This window comes from Mytilus californianus, unplaced genomic scaffold, assembly GCF_021869535.1.
Source record: "Mytilus californianus isolate M0D057914Y unplaced genomic scaffold, xbMytCali1.0.p SCAF_1, whole genome shotgun sequence".
Lineage (NCBI taxonomy): Eukaryota > Metazoa > Mollusca > Bivalvia > Mytilida > Mytilidae > Mytilus > Mytilus californianus.
This window is the reverse complement of record NW_026262581.1, coordinates 45606037-45621935: the sequence shown is the minus strand read 5'-3', so window position 1 is coordinate 45621935 and position 15899 is coordinate 45606037. Positions and strand designations below refer to the sequence as shown.

The 15899-nt window shown below is 33.2% G+C and overlaps 1 protein-coding gene across 4 annotated transcripts in view; it reads left to right on the top strand.

Moving 5' to 3' along the window:
* Positions 1–15899, top strand: part of LOC127702063 (uncharacterized) — a 72548-nt gene that overhangs the window by 4518 nt on the left and 52131 nt on the right. The window contains exon 2 of one of the 4 annotated variants that reach the window (XM_052206102.1): positions 494–818. The exons of 1 other annotated variant lie outside the window; for it this stretch is intronic. In XM_052206102.1, coding sequence (XP_052062062.1) covers positions 494–818 — 325 coding nt within the window. Of the gene's footprint in view, positions 1–345; positions 2319–15899 lie in introns of those variants that run through there. 2 more of the 4 variants (XM_052206074.1, XM_052206084.1) reach the window with 2 other exon arrangements.

Sequence of the window (15899 nt, the reverse complement as noted above, 5' to 3'; positions counted from 1 at the left end):
TATTGTTTGTGATTGTCCAATGCGCGTATTGATCTCGGTTTCAAGTGGTTCTATAGAACTAGGATGTTGTTTCAAGCACATCTTGTTTTACAAGTATTGGGAGGAAATGAAAAAAAAATAATAAGTTGACCGAACTTAACCACACTTGAATTAACTTCGTTTAAATGTATGGCTTTTTCCACTATCAGTCGCTATTTGGTTTCTGTGATAAATCAATTACTTTTTTTAAATGCATGTACAAAAACAGACGTAGAAAAGAGTGTGTTCGCCCTTTGTGCAACGTTCATAATTAACTTTTTTTTTTAATCACATACTTCTAATACTGATTTCATTATCATTGTATAGGTTTTACTTCTTTTACTGGACTTGAAGAGCCAAAGTTGTCGTTACAGGAAATGCTCACACGACTAATTGAGATGAATAAACCCACTGTTAATGATGACAGACATAACAAATACTGCAGCTACATAATGCGATTGTTGTCTTATTTCAGCGGAGAAAGATGTATGGTTGCTGGAAGTACTCAGGAGCAGACACGTTTAAGAATCAGACAAGACGAAGGGGATTACGACTACCTCATAATTTCGGCAATATCTATTCCTGTTAGTGCTTTACAGTACAGGGAAGATCTTCCTTGTTTTGTCCACATAAATGGACTTCAGTTGGTTAAACAACTTCCTACTGTTCAACTGATTGATGGTCGTTATCTACCAAGTAATTTACTAAGTGAAATTAGACCTGAAGTTTTTAAGCATATAAGAGATTTTCACAAACTACTTTCAATTTTTGGAAGAACACGTCGTCGCAACAGTTTGCACGTGGATCTAGATCATAATATAAAGCCAGGAAAAACGTTAGTTTCGTACAATGATGTTGATTGTCCAGCTTTAGATATGAAACAAGATAAAAGTAATCCGAAATTAGTATTTGAGCATTTAAAACAAAATATTGCTGAGCAATTATCAGAAGGAAAAGATGAAATGATGTCTCATCTTATAAAAGTAGCTAATGTAATAGACGCTTTTTCGAAAGCTGACATCAAAACAGATTCTGAAACGTCACATTTTTTACAAACGTTTGGCTCCATTATTGGTGCTCTTTCATGTGAAACTGCTGAAAATACTAAATGTCAAAACATAACGGATACTTGTCCAAATGAGAAATTTGATAGAAAAAACAAACAATATTTTTTTATGAAGCCAAAATCAAACAATATTGATGACAATACCAATGGAGAGGAGTTCGACAAAGGCGATGTTATACTAAAATATAAATCAAAATCAAGCAAAGATTTTATACCAGCATTCCCGCTTGCTGGGAAGCCAAGATTTCTTGATGAGTGGAAACAACGTAAACGCGTCTGGCCACCAAAACATGTAGTGGATGATATTTACAATAGCGAGTTCTTTGTTGTTGCAAAACCGGCCTTGACAAAACGAGAAAGAAAGAAAGATTTTTGTTTGGCATACAACAACGGTGAAATAAAGCTGGCGAGAGCAATGACCAGTGTTCAAAAGAAGGTTGTTCTCATTCTTAAAGCTATTAAAAAGAGTTTATTGCAAGATTATTCAGAAATATTAACTACATTTCATTGGAAAACAGCAGTTTATTGGAACTCAGAAACTCTCAATTCGTTGTTACTAGTGGATACAGAAGACAACGTATTTAAATTGTTGATAAAAGTTCTAAACTACATGATCAAATGTTTGCGAGGTAGAGAACTGCAACACTTCTTTATTCCAAGCAATCTTTTTGCGGGGATGAATGAAAACACTTCTATTGAAATTGCGAACAAAATTACGGAAATTTGGGAAAATCCGATCAAAGCTTTGAATGTGTTTTTCGCTGGACAGACGTTTAATGAAATAAAATATGAAAAAATTCCTGCAGAAAAAGTAGCAGAATTCCGGAAAGCATATAATGATCCAAGCGAAAGTTCAAAAATTGATATTATCATGGCTATACTAAAGAGATTTTCGAGTGAAAGTAAGGAAAAGGTACGGGCGGCATTGCATGACGTGCTCACAGATGCACTTCCATTTTTCATCGAAGAAATGGCAAGTAGACGAGATAAGAGTCAAGTAAATTCAGCTTTAGTACAGTTGATATTGTCTAATCAAATTCGCAAAGAAAGTTTTACTGACATGGTAGTAAACCATTTACTAGACAAAGTTAGGGAAAAAGAAGTTAATGATAAAAACATTGCTCAGACTTTCTTGACTCTAATTTTAAAAAAAGTATTAAATCAATAAAAATATGTGACTTGTGCTGTAATATGACGTCATCATCCTGTATATATAAATGTCACAAGGATTTAATAGTTGTGTCTCTTAAGTTTTTCGTGTGGGCATATGGGTATATATTTATATCAACGATTTTAACTCAAATTTATTGAGCAGAAATAACGCCCAATAAAGTGCAAAAAGCATATACATATATCCAGATAACAACAAATACAATGTTCGATGATATTAAATAACCAGTAGATACATGTACAATCACCAGTGAAAACAAATTAAGGTGAACATAACTGATTACTTACATCCTTAGCTTTGTGTTCTTATATAATTGCATCGGTGGTTTCGTAGCAGCGTATTTCCTCGAATACAGAAGTCAGTAGGTTCGATCACCGGCTTCTTCAAACCAAAAACTTTAAAATTTGTTCTTGTTTTTTTTTTTATTCTCAAGAAAACGGTGGCATTAACGGAAGTAAAAGAAAAGACTGATCGGTTAAAAGTCAGCATACTAAGTAGGTTGATGTGGCTGTCTGCACACTTTGACTTTGTGAGCCAGCAGTCTATGTTAATTCATATTTCATTAACATTTTATCACTCTGAATGCTTGACGCGGGGTTTAAAAGGTCATCAATTAATCGATCAGTCAGATTATATGAGTTTCATTTTTCGCTGCTTATATCAAAGTTGTATACTCAATTCAACTAAAATTTTTATTTTCATATTATGACAAAATAAACAAAAACAACATTAATGTACAATATCTAAAGAAAGTTTTCAAGTCTTCTATCTTCAGTTCTATCGGCTGTTTTTAAAAAAGGAACTAAGATCATTTACCTTAATGCATGATCTAGGTTTGAGGATAATAATATGTCATTTTATTTAGAATCGTTTTCATAACAGCGTAGACAACCGTAATACTTTTGTTGGTAATAATACTGAATAATTTACCTTAAACTTGTTTGTCATCGGCTATCGATAACAATGATTTTACGCTCACTCAGTCTGTCAGAGTTCCTCCAGTGGGGATTTAAATAATGATCTGTTGTTACACATTTCGATATATAAAATGTGTTTGAACTCGATAGAACATTGGTCAACCAATTTCGTTGGAATTTGGAAGGGCGCGTATGAACATGTATAGGTTCGATCCCCGATTTTCTCGTTTGAATTGTTTTACATTTCTATTTTCGGGGCCTTTTATAGCTGACTATGTGGTATCGGCGTCGCGTCTTGTTGAAGGTCGTACGGTGACCTATAGCCATTAATTACTGTGTCATTTGGTCTCTTGTTGAGAGTTGTCTCATTTGCAATCATTCCACATCTTCTTTTTATATAAGAGACGTGCAGCGAAACAACATAACTTTTTATATTCTGTATTTATTTATCTGACGTATATGTTCATGCAAATTGATGAGGAACATAGTTGAAATAGGTATCTAACTTTTACCAGTAAAAAATCTCAAATAAAACAAGCATAAATTTAAAACATTATAAATGCATTATATGTAATCGAGATTATTTTTTTTTTAATATAACTAACGATCAGTTATTGTCGTAAGCTAGGTTATGAAGATATCCCAAAGCATTTTTGTAAGAACAGGCCTGGTTATATAGAGCATATATCTCTCATTTAAACCCTTGAGATTGCAGAACGCAGACAGGTTACATTTATTAATTTTATCAGCTTTTTTTTAAATATAAACGAATGACATGCGTCCCCGAAAAACCTTAATTCGGTACGCTTCAAATTAAACATTTTTGAAGCCAAACTTATTAGATGTTTGATATCATCAAAACCGTTAGAAACTGAGCAACCTGCAATTTAGTTTTAGTACTATTTGACCTCCAAAAGAATACCGATCTAAGACCATTTCTTTTCTTTTTCAAAACCCAATGTTAACTAATAAATAGACCATTTTTCCTCAGACTTAACGTTCCCAGTTGTACGCGGTTGCCTATAATTGCTTACATCCACTTCATTTGAATTGTGGTTGATGTTTGTCCTTATTTGTATATTAAATACCAATCAGCTAACACCATATGCAGCGAAAAAAAGCATGACCCTGTGCAATACCAACATGTAATTATCGGCAAGATACACTCATACAGAACCATAAGCGTTATGATATCCCGTTCCTAATGAGATTTCTACTTGTACAGCCAAACTTCCAAGACATATCTTTGTAATTATGAAATAATTTAGTAAAGGCTTTTTGTAATTTGTTGATACGAATCCTTGACAATTCTACAAAGATAACGTCCATTGAAATCAAAGACGGGCCACTTCATCCACGGATATAACGAACGAGTTGGGGAAAACATGTAACGACTTGTTTAAACCTACACACTGTAAAAAATGAAAACAACTCTTTATAAATTGTATGCGTCCGAAGAGCTTTTCTGGATTTACTTTCATCAGGAACGTTAACGCTCAAAGCCAAATATTTGAACGCCAAAGATGTATAAGAACCGAAGCAGTTAAAGAGTTATATAATCAAAACCACTGTGTAGCATTACCACCGGATATATTTACCTCCGCAGCAAAGAAACAATGATAGCAAAAAGTACCTATTCTAATCCCCGTACAGTAAACAACAAGTCGCCGTTATTCGCCGTAGTTTATCTGCTTTAAGAACATGAATTTCTCTGTGTAATAAATAGTTTATTTCAAAATACAGTGTTGTTCAAGCTTAAATGTGATATACCTTTGTTCTACGAAAACGTCGAGTGAATAGTTGGAGGATACTGAACTAGTACGTAATTTTGTTTAGGGGTCAGCTGAAGCCCGCCTTCTGGTGGGGGATTTTCTGGCTGTGTGGAAGACCCATTGGTGGTTTTGGGCTGTTTTTTTTTTTTTTTTTTTGCTCTTTGCTCGGGTTGTTGTCTCTTAGACACATTCCCCTTTCCATTCTCAATTTTGTTTTATCAAATTTGAACTCCTCACATGCTTCGTTGAACAGGTATCACCCTATCTGATTCTGACGATTTAAAGAGAGAGACCGCCAATCAAGGATCATAATCAGCCCTAAATAGTACTGTAGCTACATTATTAGGAATCACTATCACAAAACTTTACTTGTCAGCAAAACGTAGAATATAATGAAAATAAAAAGAATTTGACCTTACCCGACTTCAAATTTGTTTTTCCACCGGTTCGGATGTACCTATATCCGATGGTGATGCTACACAACGAAAACGGACCTAAAAATAGCCAAATCCATCTAAGGTCAACTTTGCCAGAGGAAGTTGAAACCTTAGTTCTTTATAATTTAAAAATTTATAAAGGAACATTTTTAGAAAGGTTCGTCATAAATCATGTCAGTACCGAAGTACCGACTACTAAGCTGATGATACCCTCGGGGACTTATAGTCCATCAGAAGAAGTATCAACCCAGTGCTGAAACAAAATGAAAACAACACGTTATAAATTTCATGCGTCCGCTTTTCTGGATTTATTTTCATCAGGAACGCTCAAAGCCGAAAATTTGAAAGCAAATGATGTATCAGAACAGAAACAGTTAAAGGGCTTTCATTGAGAATGTTGTGTTTTTATCTGTGCTTCGGTTATTCTGATTGTTGTTTTTGTCTGTGTTTCAATTATTGGGATTGTTGTTTTTTATCCGTGTTTCAATTATTGAGAATGTTGTTTTTATCTGTGTTTCAACTATTAAGAATGTTGCTTTTCATCTCTGTTTCAATTATTGAGAATGTTGTTTTTATCTGTGTTTCAACTATTAAGAATGTTGCTTTTCATCTCTGTTTCAATTATTGAGATTGTTGTTTTTTATATGTCTTTTAATAATGTTTTGTAGTTTTAGTAATTAAGTAATTTTACAGTATTCTAGGATGTGTGTATTATGATTGTTTGAATAGTGTTTGTTCGTACATTTATAACTCGCATGCATTCATTACATATAAAGTGACAAAAAAAAACACAAATGTTCGTACATTTATACCTCGCATTACATATAAAGTGACTAAAAACCCACAAATACAATCTTCTTTTCAATATTGAATATATTTTCATAAGTGCGAGTTTAAAATCCCAATTCTTATTGAGTTGGGAGCTTTCAAACTTGTCAAAATATACATGGCTTTCTGTTTCAATAGACTCGTCATACTAAAATCACCCTAAAACGTGACTGGGGAATAGAAATATGGCCACTTCGGTCGCTAAAGTGGGGCGTTCGTTTGGCCGTGCATGTTGTGCAAGTACGCAGCCACGTCCGTTAAAAATGGGAACGTTGAATCTTATACATCGTGTAGAGAGGGTGCCACGCTGTCTGCACGTTTAGAACCCTTGCAACAACTTTGAGGAGTTCGTAGGAGCCTTTTTTCATGGCCAAATTTTTGTTTCTATCCACTAAACCCACATTTTGAAGTCAAAATTTCACCGACCTTCGCCCCGGACAGCCTCTATTAGAGGACTACCGTTAAATTATTCGCGTCTAGACATGCATGTAATGTTTGCCACTGGGCGTTAAGCAACCAACAATCAATCAATCATGGAAATCACACTGAAATGTAACGTTAACTGATCTAGGTACTCAAACTATAATTATCTTGTTTACAAACAAAGCAGCAATACATTAGGGAATGACCATTTAACTTAAAGGGAGGGGTATGGTTTTTTCCTAAAAAAAATAGTCTGATCCCCAATTTGATAAAAAAAAAATATTGTGGTCAAGCAGATGACAAAAAAACTATTCTGAATCCAGATTTTCCCCATACCTTATAGTGTTAAATTTTGAAAAAAAATAAATTGATTGATATCGTAACATGGTCCAAAAAATTGCATACAGTTTGCAAATTTTCTTCGTGAACATTGTTCAGACATCTTATCATTGAGATATTGACGTCGTCTCCTTCGAACTTAAACTATAAACGACATGACAGGTATAATACCACCATTGATTCTCCCCTATTAGTCTTTGTAAAATTTGCTCTTTTCAAAGTTTTATCCTGTCCAGTACTATAGAAAAAATTTCACATAACATTTCATTGCATATAAGAAAATAACCATCACTGGAGGTTAACCAATCAAATTTTCCCCTTTTATTAACCCGTGTACAAGCTTTAGTAACCATGTAACTTCAGGTTTCCAAAATATTCTATAGAAACCCCAAATAAAAAAATAATGGTGCTTTTATATACCCAAGATATATGTTAATGACCCAGAAATGTTTTACTGAAATGAAATGTAGGATTAATTACCTACAACTGTCAAATTCAAGGGAATATTTTTTTTCGACCTATTTTTTGCATACGGAGTATATATCTCCCAATTGATACGATATTCCCGGGCTTGTATTTCCTTGATAGAGGATTGCTGCTCACAAGGAAGCTATAAAACCAAGAGTTCCAAGTGGTGAAGTTGAAATCATCCCTTCGTAAATTTTACGGACGCCATCACGAGTTGGTTGACCGTTATGGAATAAGTGTTTCACAGATGAAATCGGATATGTTCCTTATGTCGTAACTACAATACCCTTCCCTTTTCACGAATGTGACCTACCGAATTAGACTATTTACCGGATTTGAAATAACATAAGCAACACGATGGGTGCCACATGTGGAGCAGGATCTGCTTACCCTTCCGTAGCACCTGAGATCCCCCCAGTTTTTAATGGGGTTCGTGTTGCTTAGTTTTTAGTTGTCTATGTTGTGTCATCTGTAATATTACTTGTCTTTTTGTCTTTTTTATTTTTGGTCATGGCGTTGTCAGTTTGTTTTCGATCTGTGAGTTTGACTGTCCCTCTGGTATCTTTCGTCCCTCTTTCGTATGCAACCGGATGTGACGTACTATGATTTGGTAGTATTACACCTACAGTGGTAGTCTGTCTTTATAATAACTAACCCTGTAGATGTTGTCACTATGTCATAAGGATTAAATGGTTCCATGTCATGCGCATTATTCGTCCATTTCACGTGACCTTCTTCATTTAATGCAACGACCGTGCGTACAATCTATGATCTATTTTTGTTGGTTGTAATTTTATCAGAGAAAGAAAATATGTGTTCATTGTTTTTTGTTTAGTTCAATTGTCTTAATATGTGTTTTTTCTTCGTTCAGAACTAAGAGACAGCTTTGTTCGCCATAATGAAAACTAGAGAATCCAACCAAAAAGTTTCCACTGTCACATGCATGAATGCCTCGAACCTTTTTTGGTTCAATGGATAAAAGGGTTGCTACTCCACTGTTTTTGTTATAAACTCTATCTCCGAGCTTTGTTCCAATGAAAATAGTACAATGCCATCTTTAGTAAAAGAGGGACGAAAGATACCAGAGGAGGGACAGTCAAACTCATAGATCGAAGACAAACTGACAACGCCATGGTCAAAAATAGAAAGACAAAGAGACAAATAATAGTACAGATGACACAACATAGAAAACTAAAGACTAAGCAACACGAACCCCACCAAAAACTGAGGGTGATCTCAGGTGATCCGGAAGGGTAAGCAGCTCCTGCTACACATGTAGTAATTGTCAAGTCAAAAACTTAGTCCGAAATTTCTTTTTCATTTGAAATCATACATTTGGAATCACTGAAAGAGACATTTCCTAGAAAATATACACATAGCTTGTTCTTCCTAAATACCATAATAGTGGTATTGCCATGTTTGCCTTTAATTCCAGAAACATTAATATCTTCAATTTGATATTTAGGTTTGATATAAAGTTCTGGTAGTTTAATCAAAGATACAAAGTCGATGCAATAAGTAGATGGAGTTTTGGAGATGAACTTTTGTTTTGCTCCGTTTACAGTATTTTCTAGTGCAATATTTTTGTCTATTTTCCCAATAATTGTTAGAATGGACGTTGCTTTGTGCAAAATGAAAGTTTCCAGGATCTCGTTCTTTTGATGTTTTATACTTTCTTCATAGTCGCGTTCTTTTTGCTGCTTCAGAGCTATAACTGTATTTTCAGTTTTCGAAACTCCTCTAGATCTTTCAAAAGACGTTTTGCATCATGTGTTGCTTGCACTTTTATTTCACTTTCTCGCTGCTCTATTTTTTGTCTGACATGATCGTAGTTTCTGGATATTTCATTCTCGTCTCTTGACTTATCTTTGCGGTGATTCCAGGAAGTGTTTGCAAATCCTTCTCAATTTCTCTATGTATATTTTTTAATCTTTGTTGTTGATCTTTGTAAATAATTCCAAGCTCAATCAGGTTGTGATCACGATGTTCAAGAATACACGAAGTTCAGATTGCCTTTTTACAGTCTTTGCAAAAGTGATAACGTTTTCTATTTGCATGCTCCAGTCTAGCGTTTGAATAGTTCCCAGTGTTTATATATCGATAATACGATGTTGATTCGAATCTTTGATTCTTGAATGTTTTCCAGTCTGGCAATTTTTCTGAGAGTTAGGTCACAGTTTAAACATTTCCACCTTACACCTCAAATTCTATTCCAACTGCTATCACAAAATTGACAATCAACACGTTGTTGGGCCATTTTCCCTTTTACAAGAAGTTCAAAATCTGTGTGGTATATTTTCCCACGTTAATAATAAAGTTATTTGTCAAGCAAAATATATTGCTTTAACCTTTCATACACTCAAGCAAAATATATTGCTTTAACCTTTCATACACTGAAGAACATTCATAAGTATTATCAATTGATATACAACATTTTTTCGGGGCGAACCCTGAAACACAATACCACACGAGACTATGTGGAAGAGGAAAAGGGCAATATAACCCCTTGTACCCATAGTTCCCTTGGAGGGGGGTTATAATGCTATTGTTTTCTATTATCATTTCAAAAGAAGGCCATAGTATAATATTGTAAATGTTTTTGACCTGACAAAGTTGAGCTACACTATATTATATTGCTGTTGGTCTTTTCTCAGTTGTTAATGGATGACTTACCTATATGATATTTGATATCAGTGAACACTACCAATCATAAGCCATGCATACACGACAAAGATTTAGTTTGATGATCTTTTTCAAAGTGAAACTAAGATTGGACGTACGGTTGATAAAAAGACTTATGGCGTTCAGAATGATTATCATATCGTAGTAGAGGGGTTAAAATTCAACATATCAATTCCAGATATAAAATTTATTCCAGTTTCAAATCATTATGTATATATACTTGCTTAAAATTAGATGTGAATCTATGTAAAAAGTATGATACCCAGTTATACATCCCCACTTCATTTTACATCATAATCATACTGATGAAGGATATCTGTTATCCGAAATATTAATAGAAACTTAATTTCCTTTTTTAAAATATTGGTGTTGTTTTGTACACTTTTTAGGCGGTTTTTGTATATATATAATTATTTTTTACTTTTTTAATTGATATATATATATATATATACAACTCGTCTAAACATCAGCCCAACAATGTTATATCTGTAAATTTGCTTTTGCAAATTTTTTGTTTTTCCCTCGCCGGGATTCGAACTCATGCTTCTGAGATATCGTGACACCAAATCGCCTGCACTGTATCCGACGCGCTAGATCACACGACCACCTAGGCTTCACAATAATAAAGCTTTCGGTGGCCGGGTGTTACCTTTCCTCGTCAGTTTTAATCTAGCGTCGTAATACAATACATGATATATAAGGCATGAAGATGGAATTGTTACAGATCAGCTGAAATATCTATTGTAAAGGATCCTACAAATTAATGCAAGATACAGTAAAAAACAATTATATTTATAAGTACGTCTGAACCAGTGAAAACTCTACAACAGATTTATCCATCGGATCACCAGCAGTGATGGTGATACATGGCTGTGTACATTCTGTATATACAACTCGTCTAAACATCAGCCCAACAATGTTAGATCTGTAAATTTGCTTTCGCAATTTTTTTGTTCTTCCCTTGCCGGGATTCGAACTCATGCTACTGAGATTTCGTGACACCAAATCGCCTGCACTGTATCCGACGCGCTAGACCACACGACCACCTAGGCTTCACAATAATAAAGCTTTCGGTGGCCGGGTGTTACCTTCCTCGGATTGTATAAACCGGAGGGAAAATATAATACAAGCCCAAACGAAATATATATAAACAAGTCTAAATTGAAAACAACGTTCAAACCTCTAATTGCGTTGGATAAAAACCCTATTTTTTATACGTGTGCATGTTACAAATTTCGTTGTAGAAGGGTCTAAATACAGCACAAACAACATTTTCCAAAAGACCAAAAGAGTGAAAAAATATATTTTAACAAAACGCATTTGACTAGCAGGTCGAACAACTTATGTTCTTAAACCCTGCTGACTGCCATTGACGATTGCCAAATAAATTGACCACAAGGTGTAACAAAATGGATCTCGATATTAATTTAATACCAAGTAGAAAACAATAAACTTGCAGCAAAGATGGTAAACCACAACATGAGGTGCTAAATTTTTTACACCATATCCGGATTTCGATAATTAATGTCTCTTCAGTAATGTTAGGGATCGAAAAGTATTTGATTTACCTCAATATAGGATAGACTCTTGAATTTTAAAGAGTCAAAATAGGATGAACGGATTATATAAACCGGAGGGAAAATATAATACAGGCCCAAACGAAATAAATAAAAAACAAGTCTAAATTTAAAACAACGTTCGAACCTATGATTGCGTTGAATAAAAACCCTAATTTTTATACGTGTGCATGTAACAAATTTAGTTGTAGAACGGTCTAAATACAGCACAAACAACATTTTCCAAAAGACCAAAAGAGTGAAAAAATATATTTTAACAAAACGGGTATATATATATATCATAGATATTAGGCATACTCTCAAGAGACTATATGTTAGTAATTTTTCAGTAAAAGACGAGTTTACAGTGACTGTAATAATTCGTTTGTCTTTATTAGCATCGTTCAAAAATATACGATGACAGACTTGGTAATATACCCTCTTTACATGTATTTCCAAATTTAACGCCCTCAAGGTGTATCTAATACTAAATAAAAATGAAAAATGAATTAAACACTTCACTCCTACCTTATATTTATTAACAAGCGTATCTATTTTATAATAACATAAGTACTAAACTAACTTTTTGAATAAATGTTACAATTATCAACAGATGTGTATTGTCTATCGAAAAAGGCATTTGGATCTTATACTCTCTCTCTCTCTCTCTCTCTCTCTCTCTCTCTCTCTCTCTCTCTCTCTCTTCACTGATGATGTAAGACATTTATTTTTTTCAATACTCACAATTATCAAAATAAATTGTCATTTTAATTGTAAGACATTTCTAATTATTTAACCATAACAATCATTTGATAAATTGTCGTTTTAAATGCAAAGAAATCGATATATGAAAATGCTTACAATATCAACATATTGAACACATTGACGTACGCGTGCTTCCCACGTGTGTGCTATAAATACTTTATAATCTGCAGAGATATGTTAAGTACTTATACACTTAAACAAAGTTAGAAACAGAGGTTCAATCGGGACGTTGATCCCTCGAATTGCACTTGCCACTTTAATATATATAATCATGTGTGACAAAAGTTTAAAGATAAATCACTAACTTTGAAAACAGACAACATAACAAAATAAACAAGCGTAAACACTAATTCCTTTCAACTTTTTATAATAGTAATACATTTGTTTTGTGTTTTTTATCTTTTATTGTTAATATTTTTCTAAAAAGAAAACAAATTTATCGACGGGTTAAACACGGGATAGTGATTTAACAGCACAACATAAAATCAAACTAAAAAAATCAGTTGAAAATTCTGTATATCTCATAGAACGATAACAAAACACTCACAACAAATTAATGAGCTTATGAATGCAATGCACTTTGAAAATTATATGATTAACCAAAATACTCAACACATTTTATTGATATGTTTTTTCATTGCATAACGTATAACAATTGAACTACTTTGTAACGAAATTTTATCGAAATGCTCAAAAGTTGATTTGATGTTTCAAATTCTAATTATGTAATTTGAATTCTAAACAAAAGATAGCAAAGTGATTAAAATATTTTAAAAAGATCGATTTATTGACAAGTAAGGCATCGATATGTTTTATTCCAATTGTTATTATGTCTTTCGGATCTAACTAGATAGTTTAAAAGCAACGCTTGCAGTTTTGTAATTCTTCTTCGAAATAAATGCTATGATTTTTACAAACTCTCTTTAAATAATGAGAGGGTACTTGCAATTTCGAATTTAAAGTTTTTGTTAATTACGTTTCTTTTTTCATTTATGTTGCTCGTTTTTTTTTTTTTTTTTTTTTTTTTTCGTTTGTACTGACTTTCCGGACTTCAACGTGAAAAGTTGCCGAACTTTAAGTAAAATTTTAGAGAAATGCTATAAACTTGTGAAATACAAGAAACCCTAATCTCGGGTTTTTCCTAATTTTATTTCATATTTAACTAGACTGAGAAGCTGAGCTGTATTTTGTTAACGTGATAATGTACATATAAATATATCACAAAACAAGCCGGACATTTTAATGTGACTCCGTGCCTAACAGTCTTTCCTCTGACACCTTTTTATTATTTGGCCTGGAAAAATAACTCCCATACCGAAGACGGGCACGCTAGCACGAAACCGAAGGGTCAGTTTGAACATAATTTGACACATTCAAATGTATTGTAATGCTTTCATTGTAATCCTTTTATATTAGCAGTATTGTTTGTATGTTCTATTCATTTATTAAACTTTTCTAGGAGTTTTTGCTTTTTTTATATTTTAATAATTCGGTACAGAAGTAAGTCTATACAAAGTAAAATAGTGTTTCCTAAAAGAAAAAAACATTAGTTCCAAGTCTACCTTTTATTTTTATGACATTTATAGAACTACAATCAAACTGACAAGTTTAAGAAAAACATTTTCACCGAGTAAGTGATTCTTTGATGTTGAAATATTTAACAAAATCATGAATTTAACTATATCATTTTGTTTGTAGTTCTATAAATGTCATAAAAATAAAAGGTAGACTTGGAACTAATGTTTTTCTTACAGGAAACTACCCATCAGAAACAAATGATAATTTTCTCAAGAAATTAAATATTGAATAATCTAGGAAAATGATTGTACACGCTGAATATTTCTTTCTTTTCCTTATCCTAATTTTCCATATGCAAACAAACCAAATCTTGATTTGTAGCGTCGTTGTCTTATGTACGTCTGGGATCTTATATAAAGTCTTGATGTACATTTTTCAATAAATGAACACTAAATTCGAAAAGTAATTTATATTAACATTTATGGATTTTGTAAAATTATATTCAAAAAGCAAGAACCTTTCTTACTGCCCCCTTTTTGTGGATTTCGAAGTGCCAATAAATATTTGTGTATCAACAAAAATCAAGCAATTCCGGATTCGTCTTCAATCGATTTATCGGATACATCCCGTCTAGTTGAAGTGCTCTGAATATATTCATGGATCTTTCTTAATTTCGTACGTGTTTCTAAACAGCTTTTTTTCTAGCCCATCGTTAAACGTTAAAGTTGAAACGTAAAACTATTTTAAAACATGATCCGATTTTGAAGTACCCACTACAAAACAGTAATTCTATAAAAGTTGTTTAAACAACTCATTTAGGTAACATGTGAAGCCTTTAAACTGCACATTTTTATTAAGCCATACAATTACACCTTTAATTGATGAGTTTCTTGCAGATAGTAATCGCATACTTGTACCTTATTTACAGTCTGCTGATTACTGATTTGCTATCAAAATCGCATTGAGTTAGTTCAAGGTTAAAACTCCGAGTCTTGACCGATAATGGAAAATGTCTGAGTAGCACGAAAAATAATAAACAAGATTGACGACGTCGAATCAATATACTCGAAATTCTTTAGCAATCACTTTTCGCCACAATTTTATTTTTAGTCAGCGGAAACCCAGCTGTAACCATGATAAATATAGTTTTCTTATTGCTTATAGAATCTGAGAAACAGACTTAATTACAAAAATTGAACATTGAACAAGGAATCATAAAAATGATGTCAAGGACAACTGAACACTGCAAGACAATATTTACACCATGTAATCATTCGAAACACCAAATATAGTTAACCTACTGCTTGTGGTATCTTATAAACGGACATAACCACAAAAACATTGACCAGTGAACAATAAAAATGAGGTCAAGATTAGATGAATCATGCTAGACAGACACGTAAACTAAACAATCATACCAAACACCAAATATAGATGACCTATTGCATATCTAAGAAATAAACCACACCACAATAACTCTACACTGTTCAATGAACCATAAACAAATTGGTGAAGGTCAGATGAAAACTGCCAGACAGACATGTATACCTTGCAATCATAGCACCATATACCAAATAAAGCTGGTCTATTGTTTATAGTATCTAATAAAACAGACAAAACCACAAAAACTAAACATTGACAAATGAACCATGAAAATGTGGTCAAGGTCAGATGAAACCTGGCGCTTTCGGACACATACACCTTACAAGCATTCCATACACGAAATAAAGTTGACATATTGCTTACAGTATTTCAGATACGGATTTGACCACGAAAAAGAAAAGATATTTAAACACCGTGCACTCTGAGAAGTTAAAATAGAAACATAGAATAAACTCAACTTTGCATCGAATCCAAAATGATTTGGTTATTTGGCAGTACAATTTGTGACATTTAAGATATAAACGGATCTTATTTTCGTACAACGAAAATATATGTA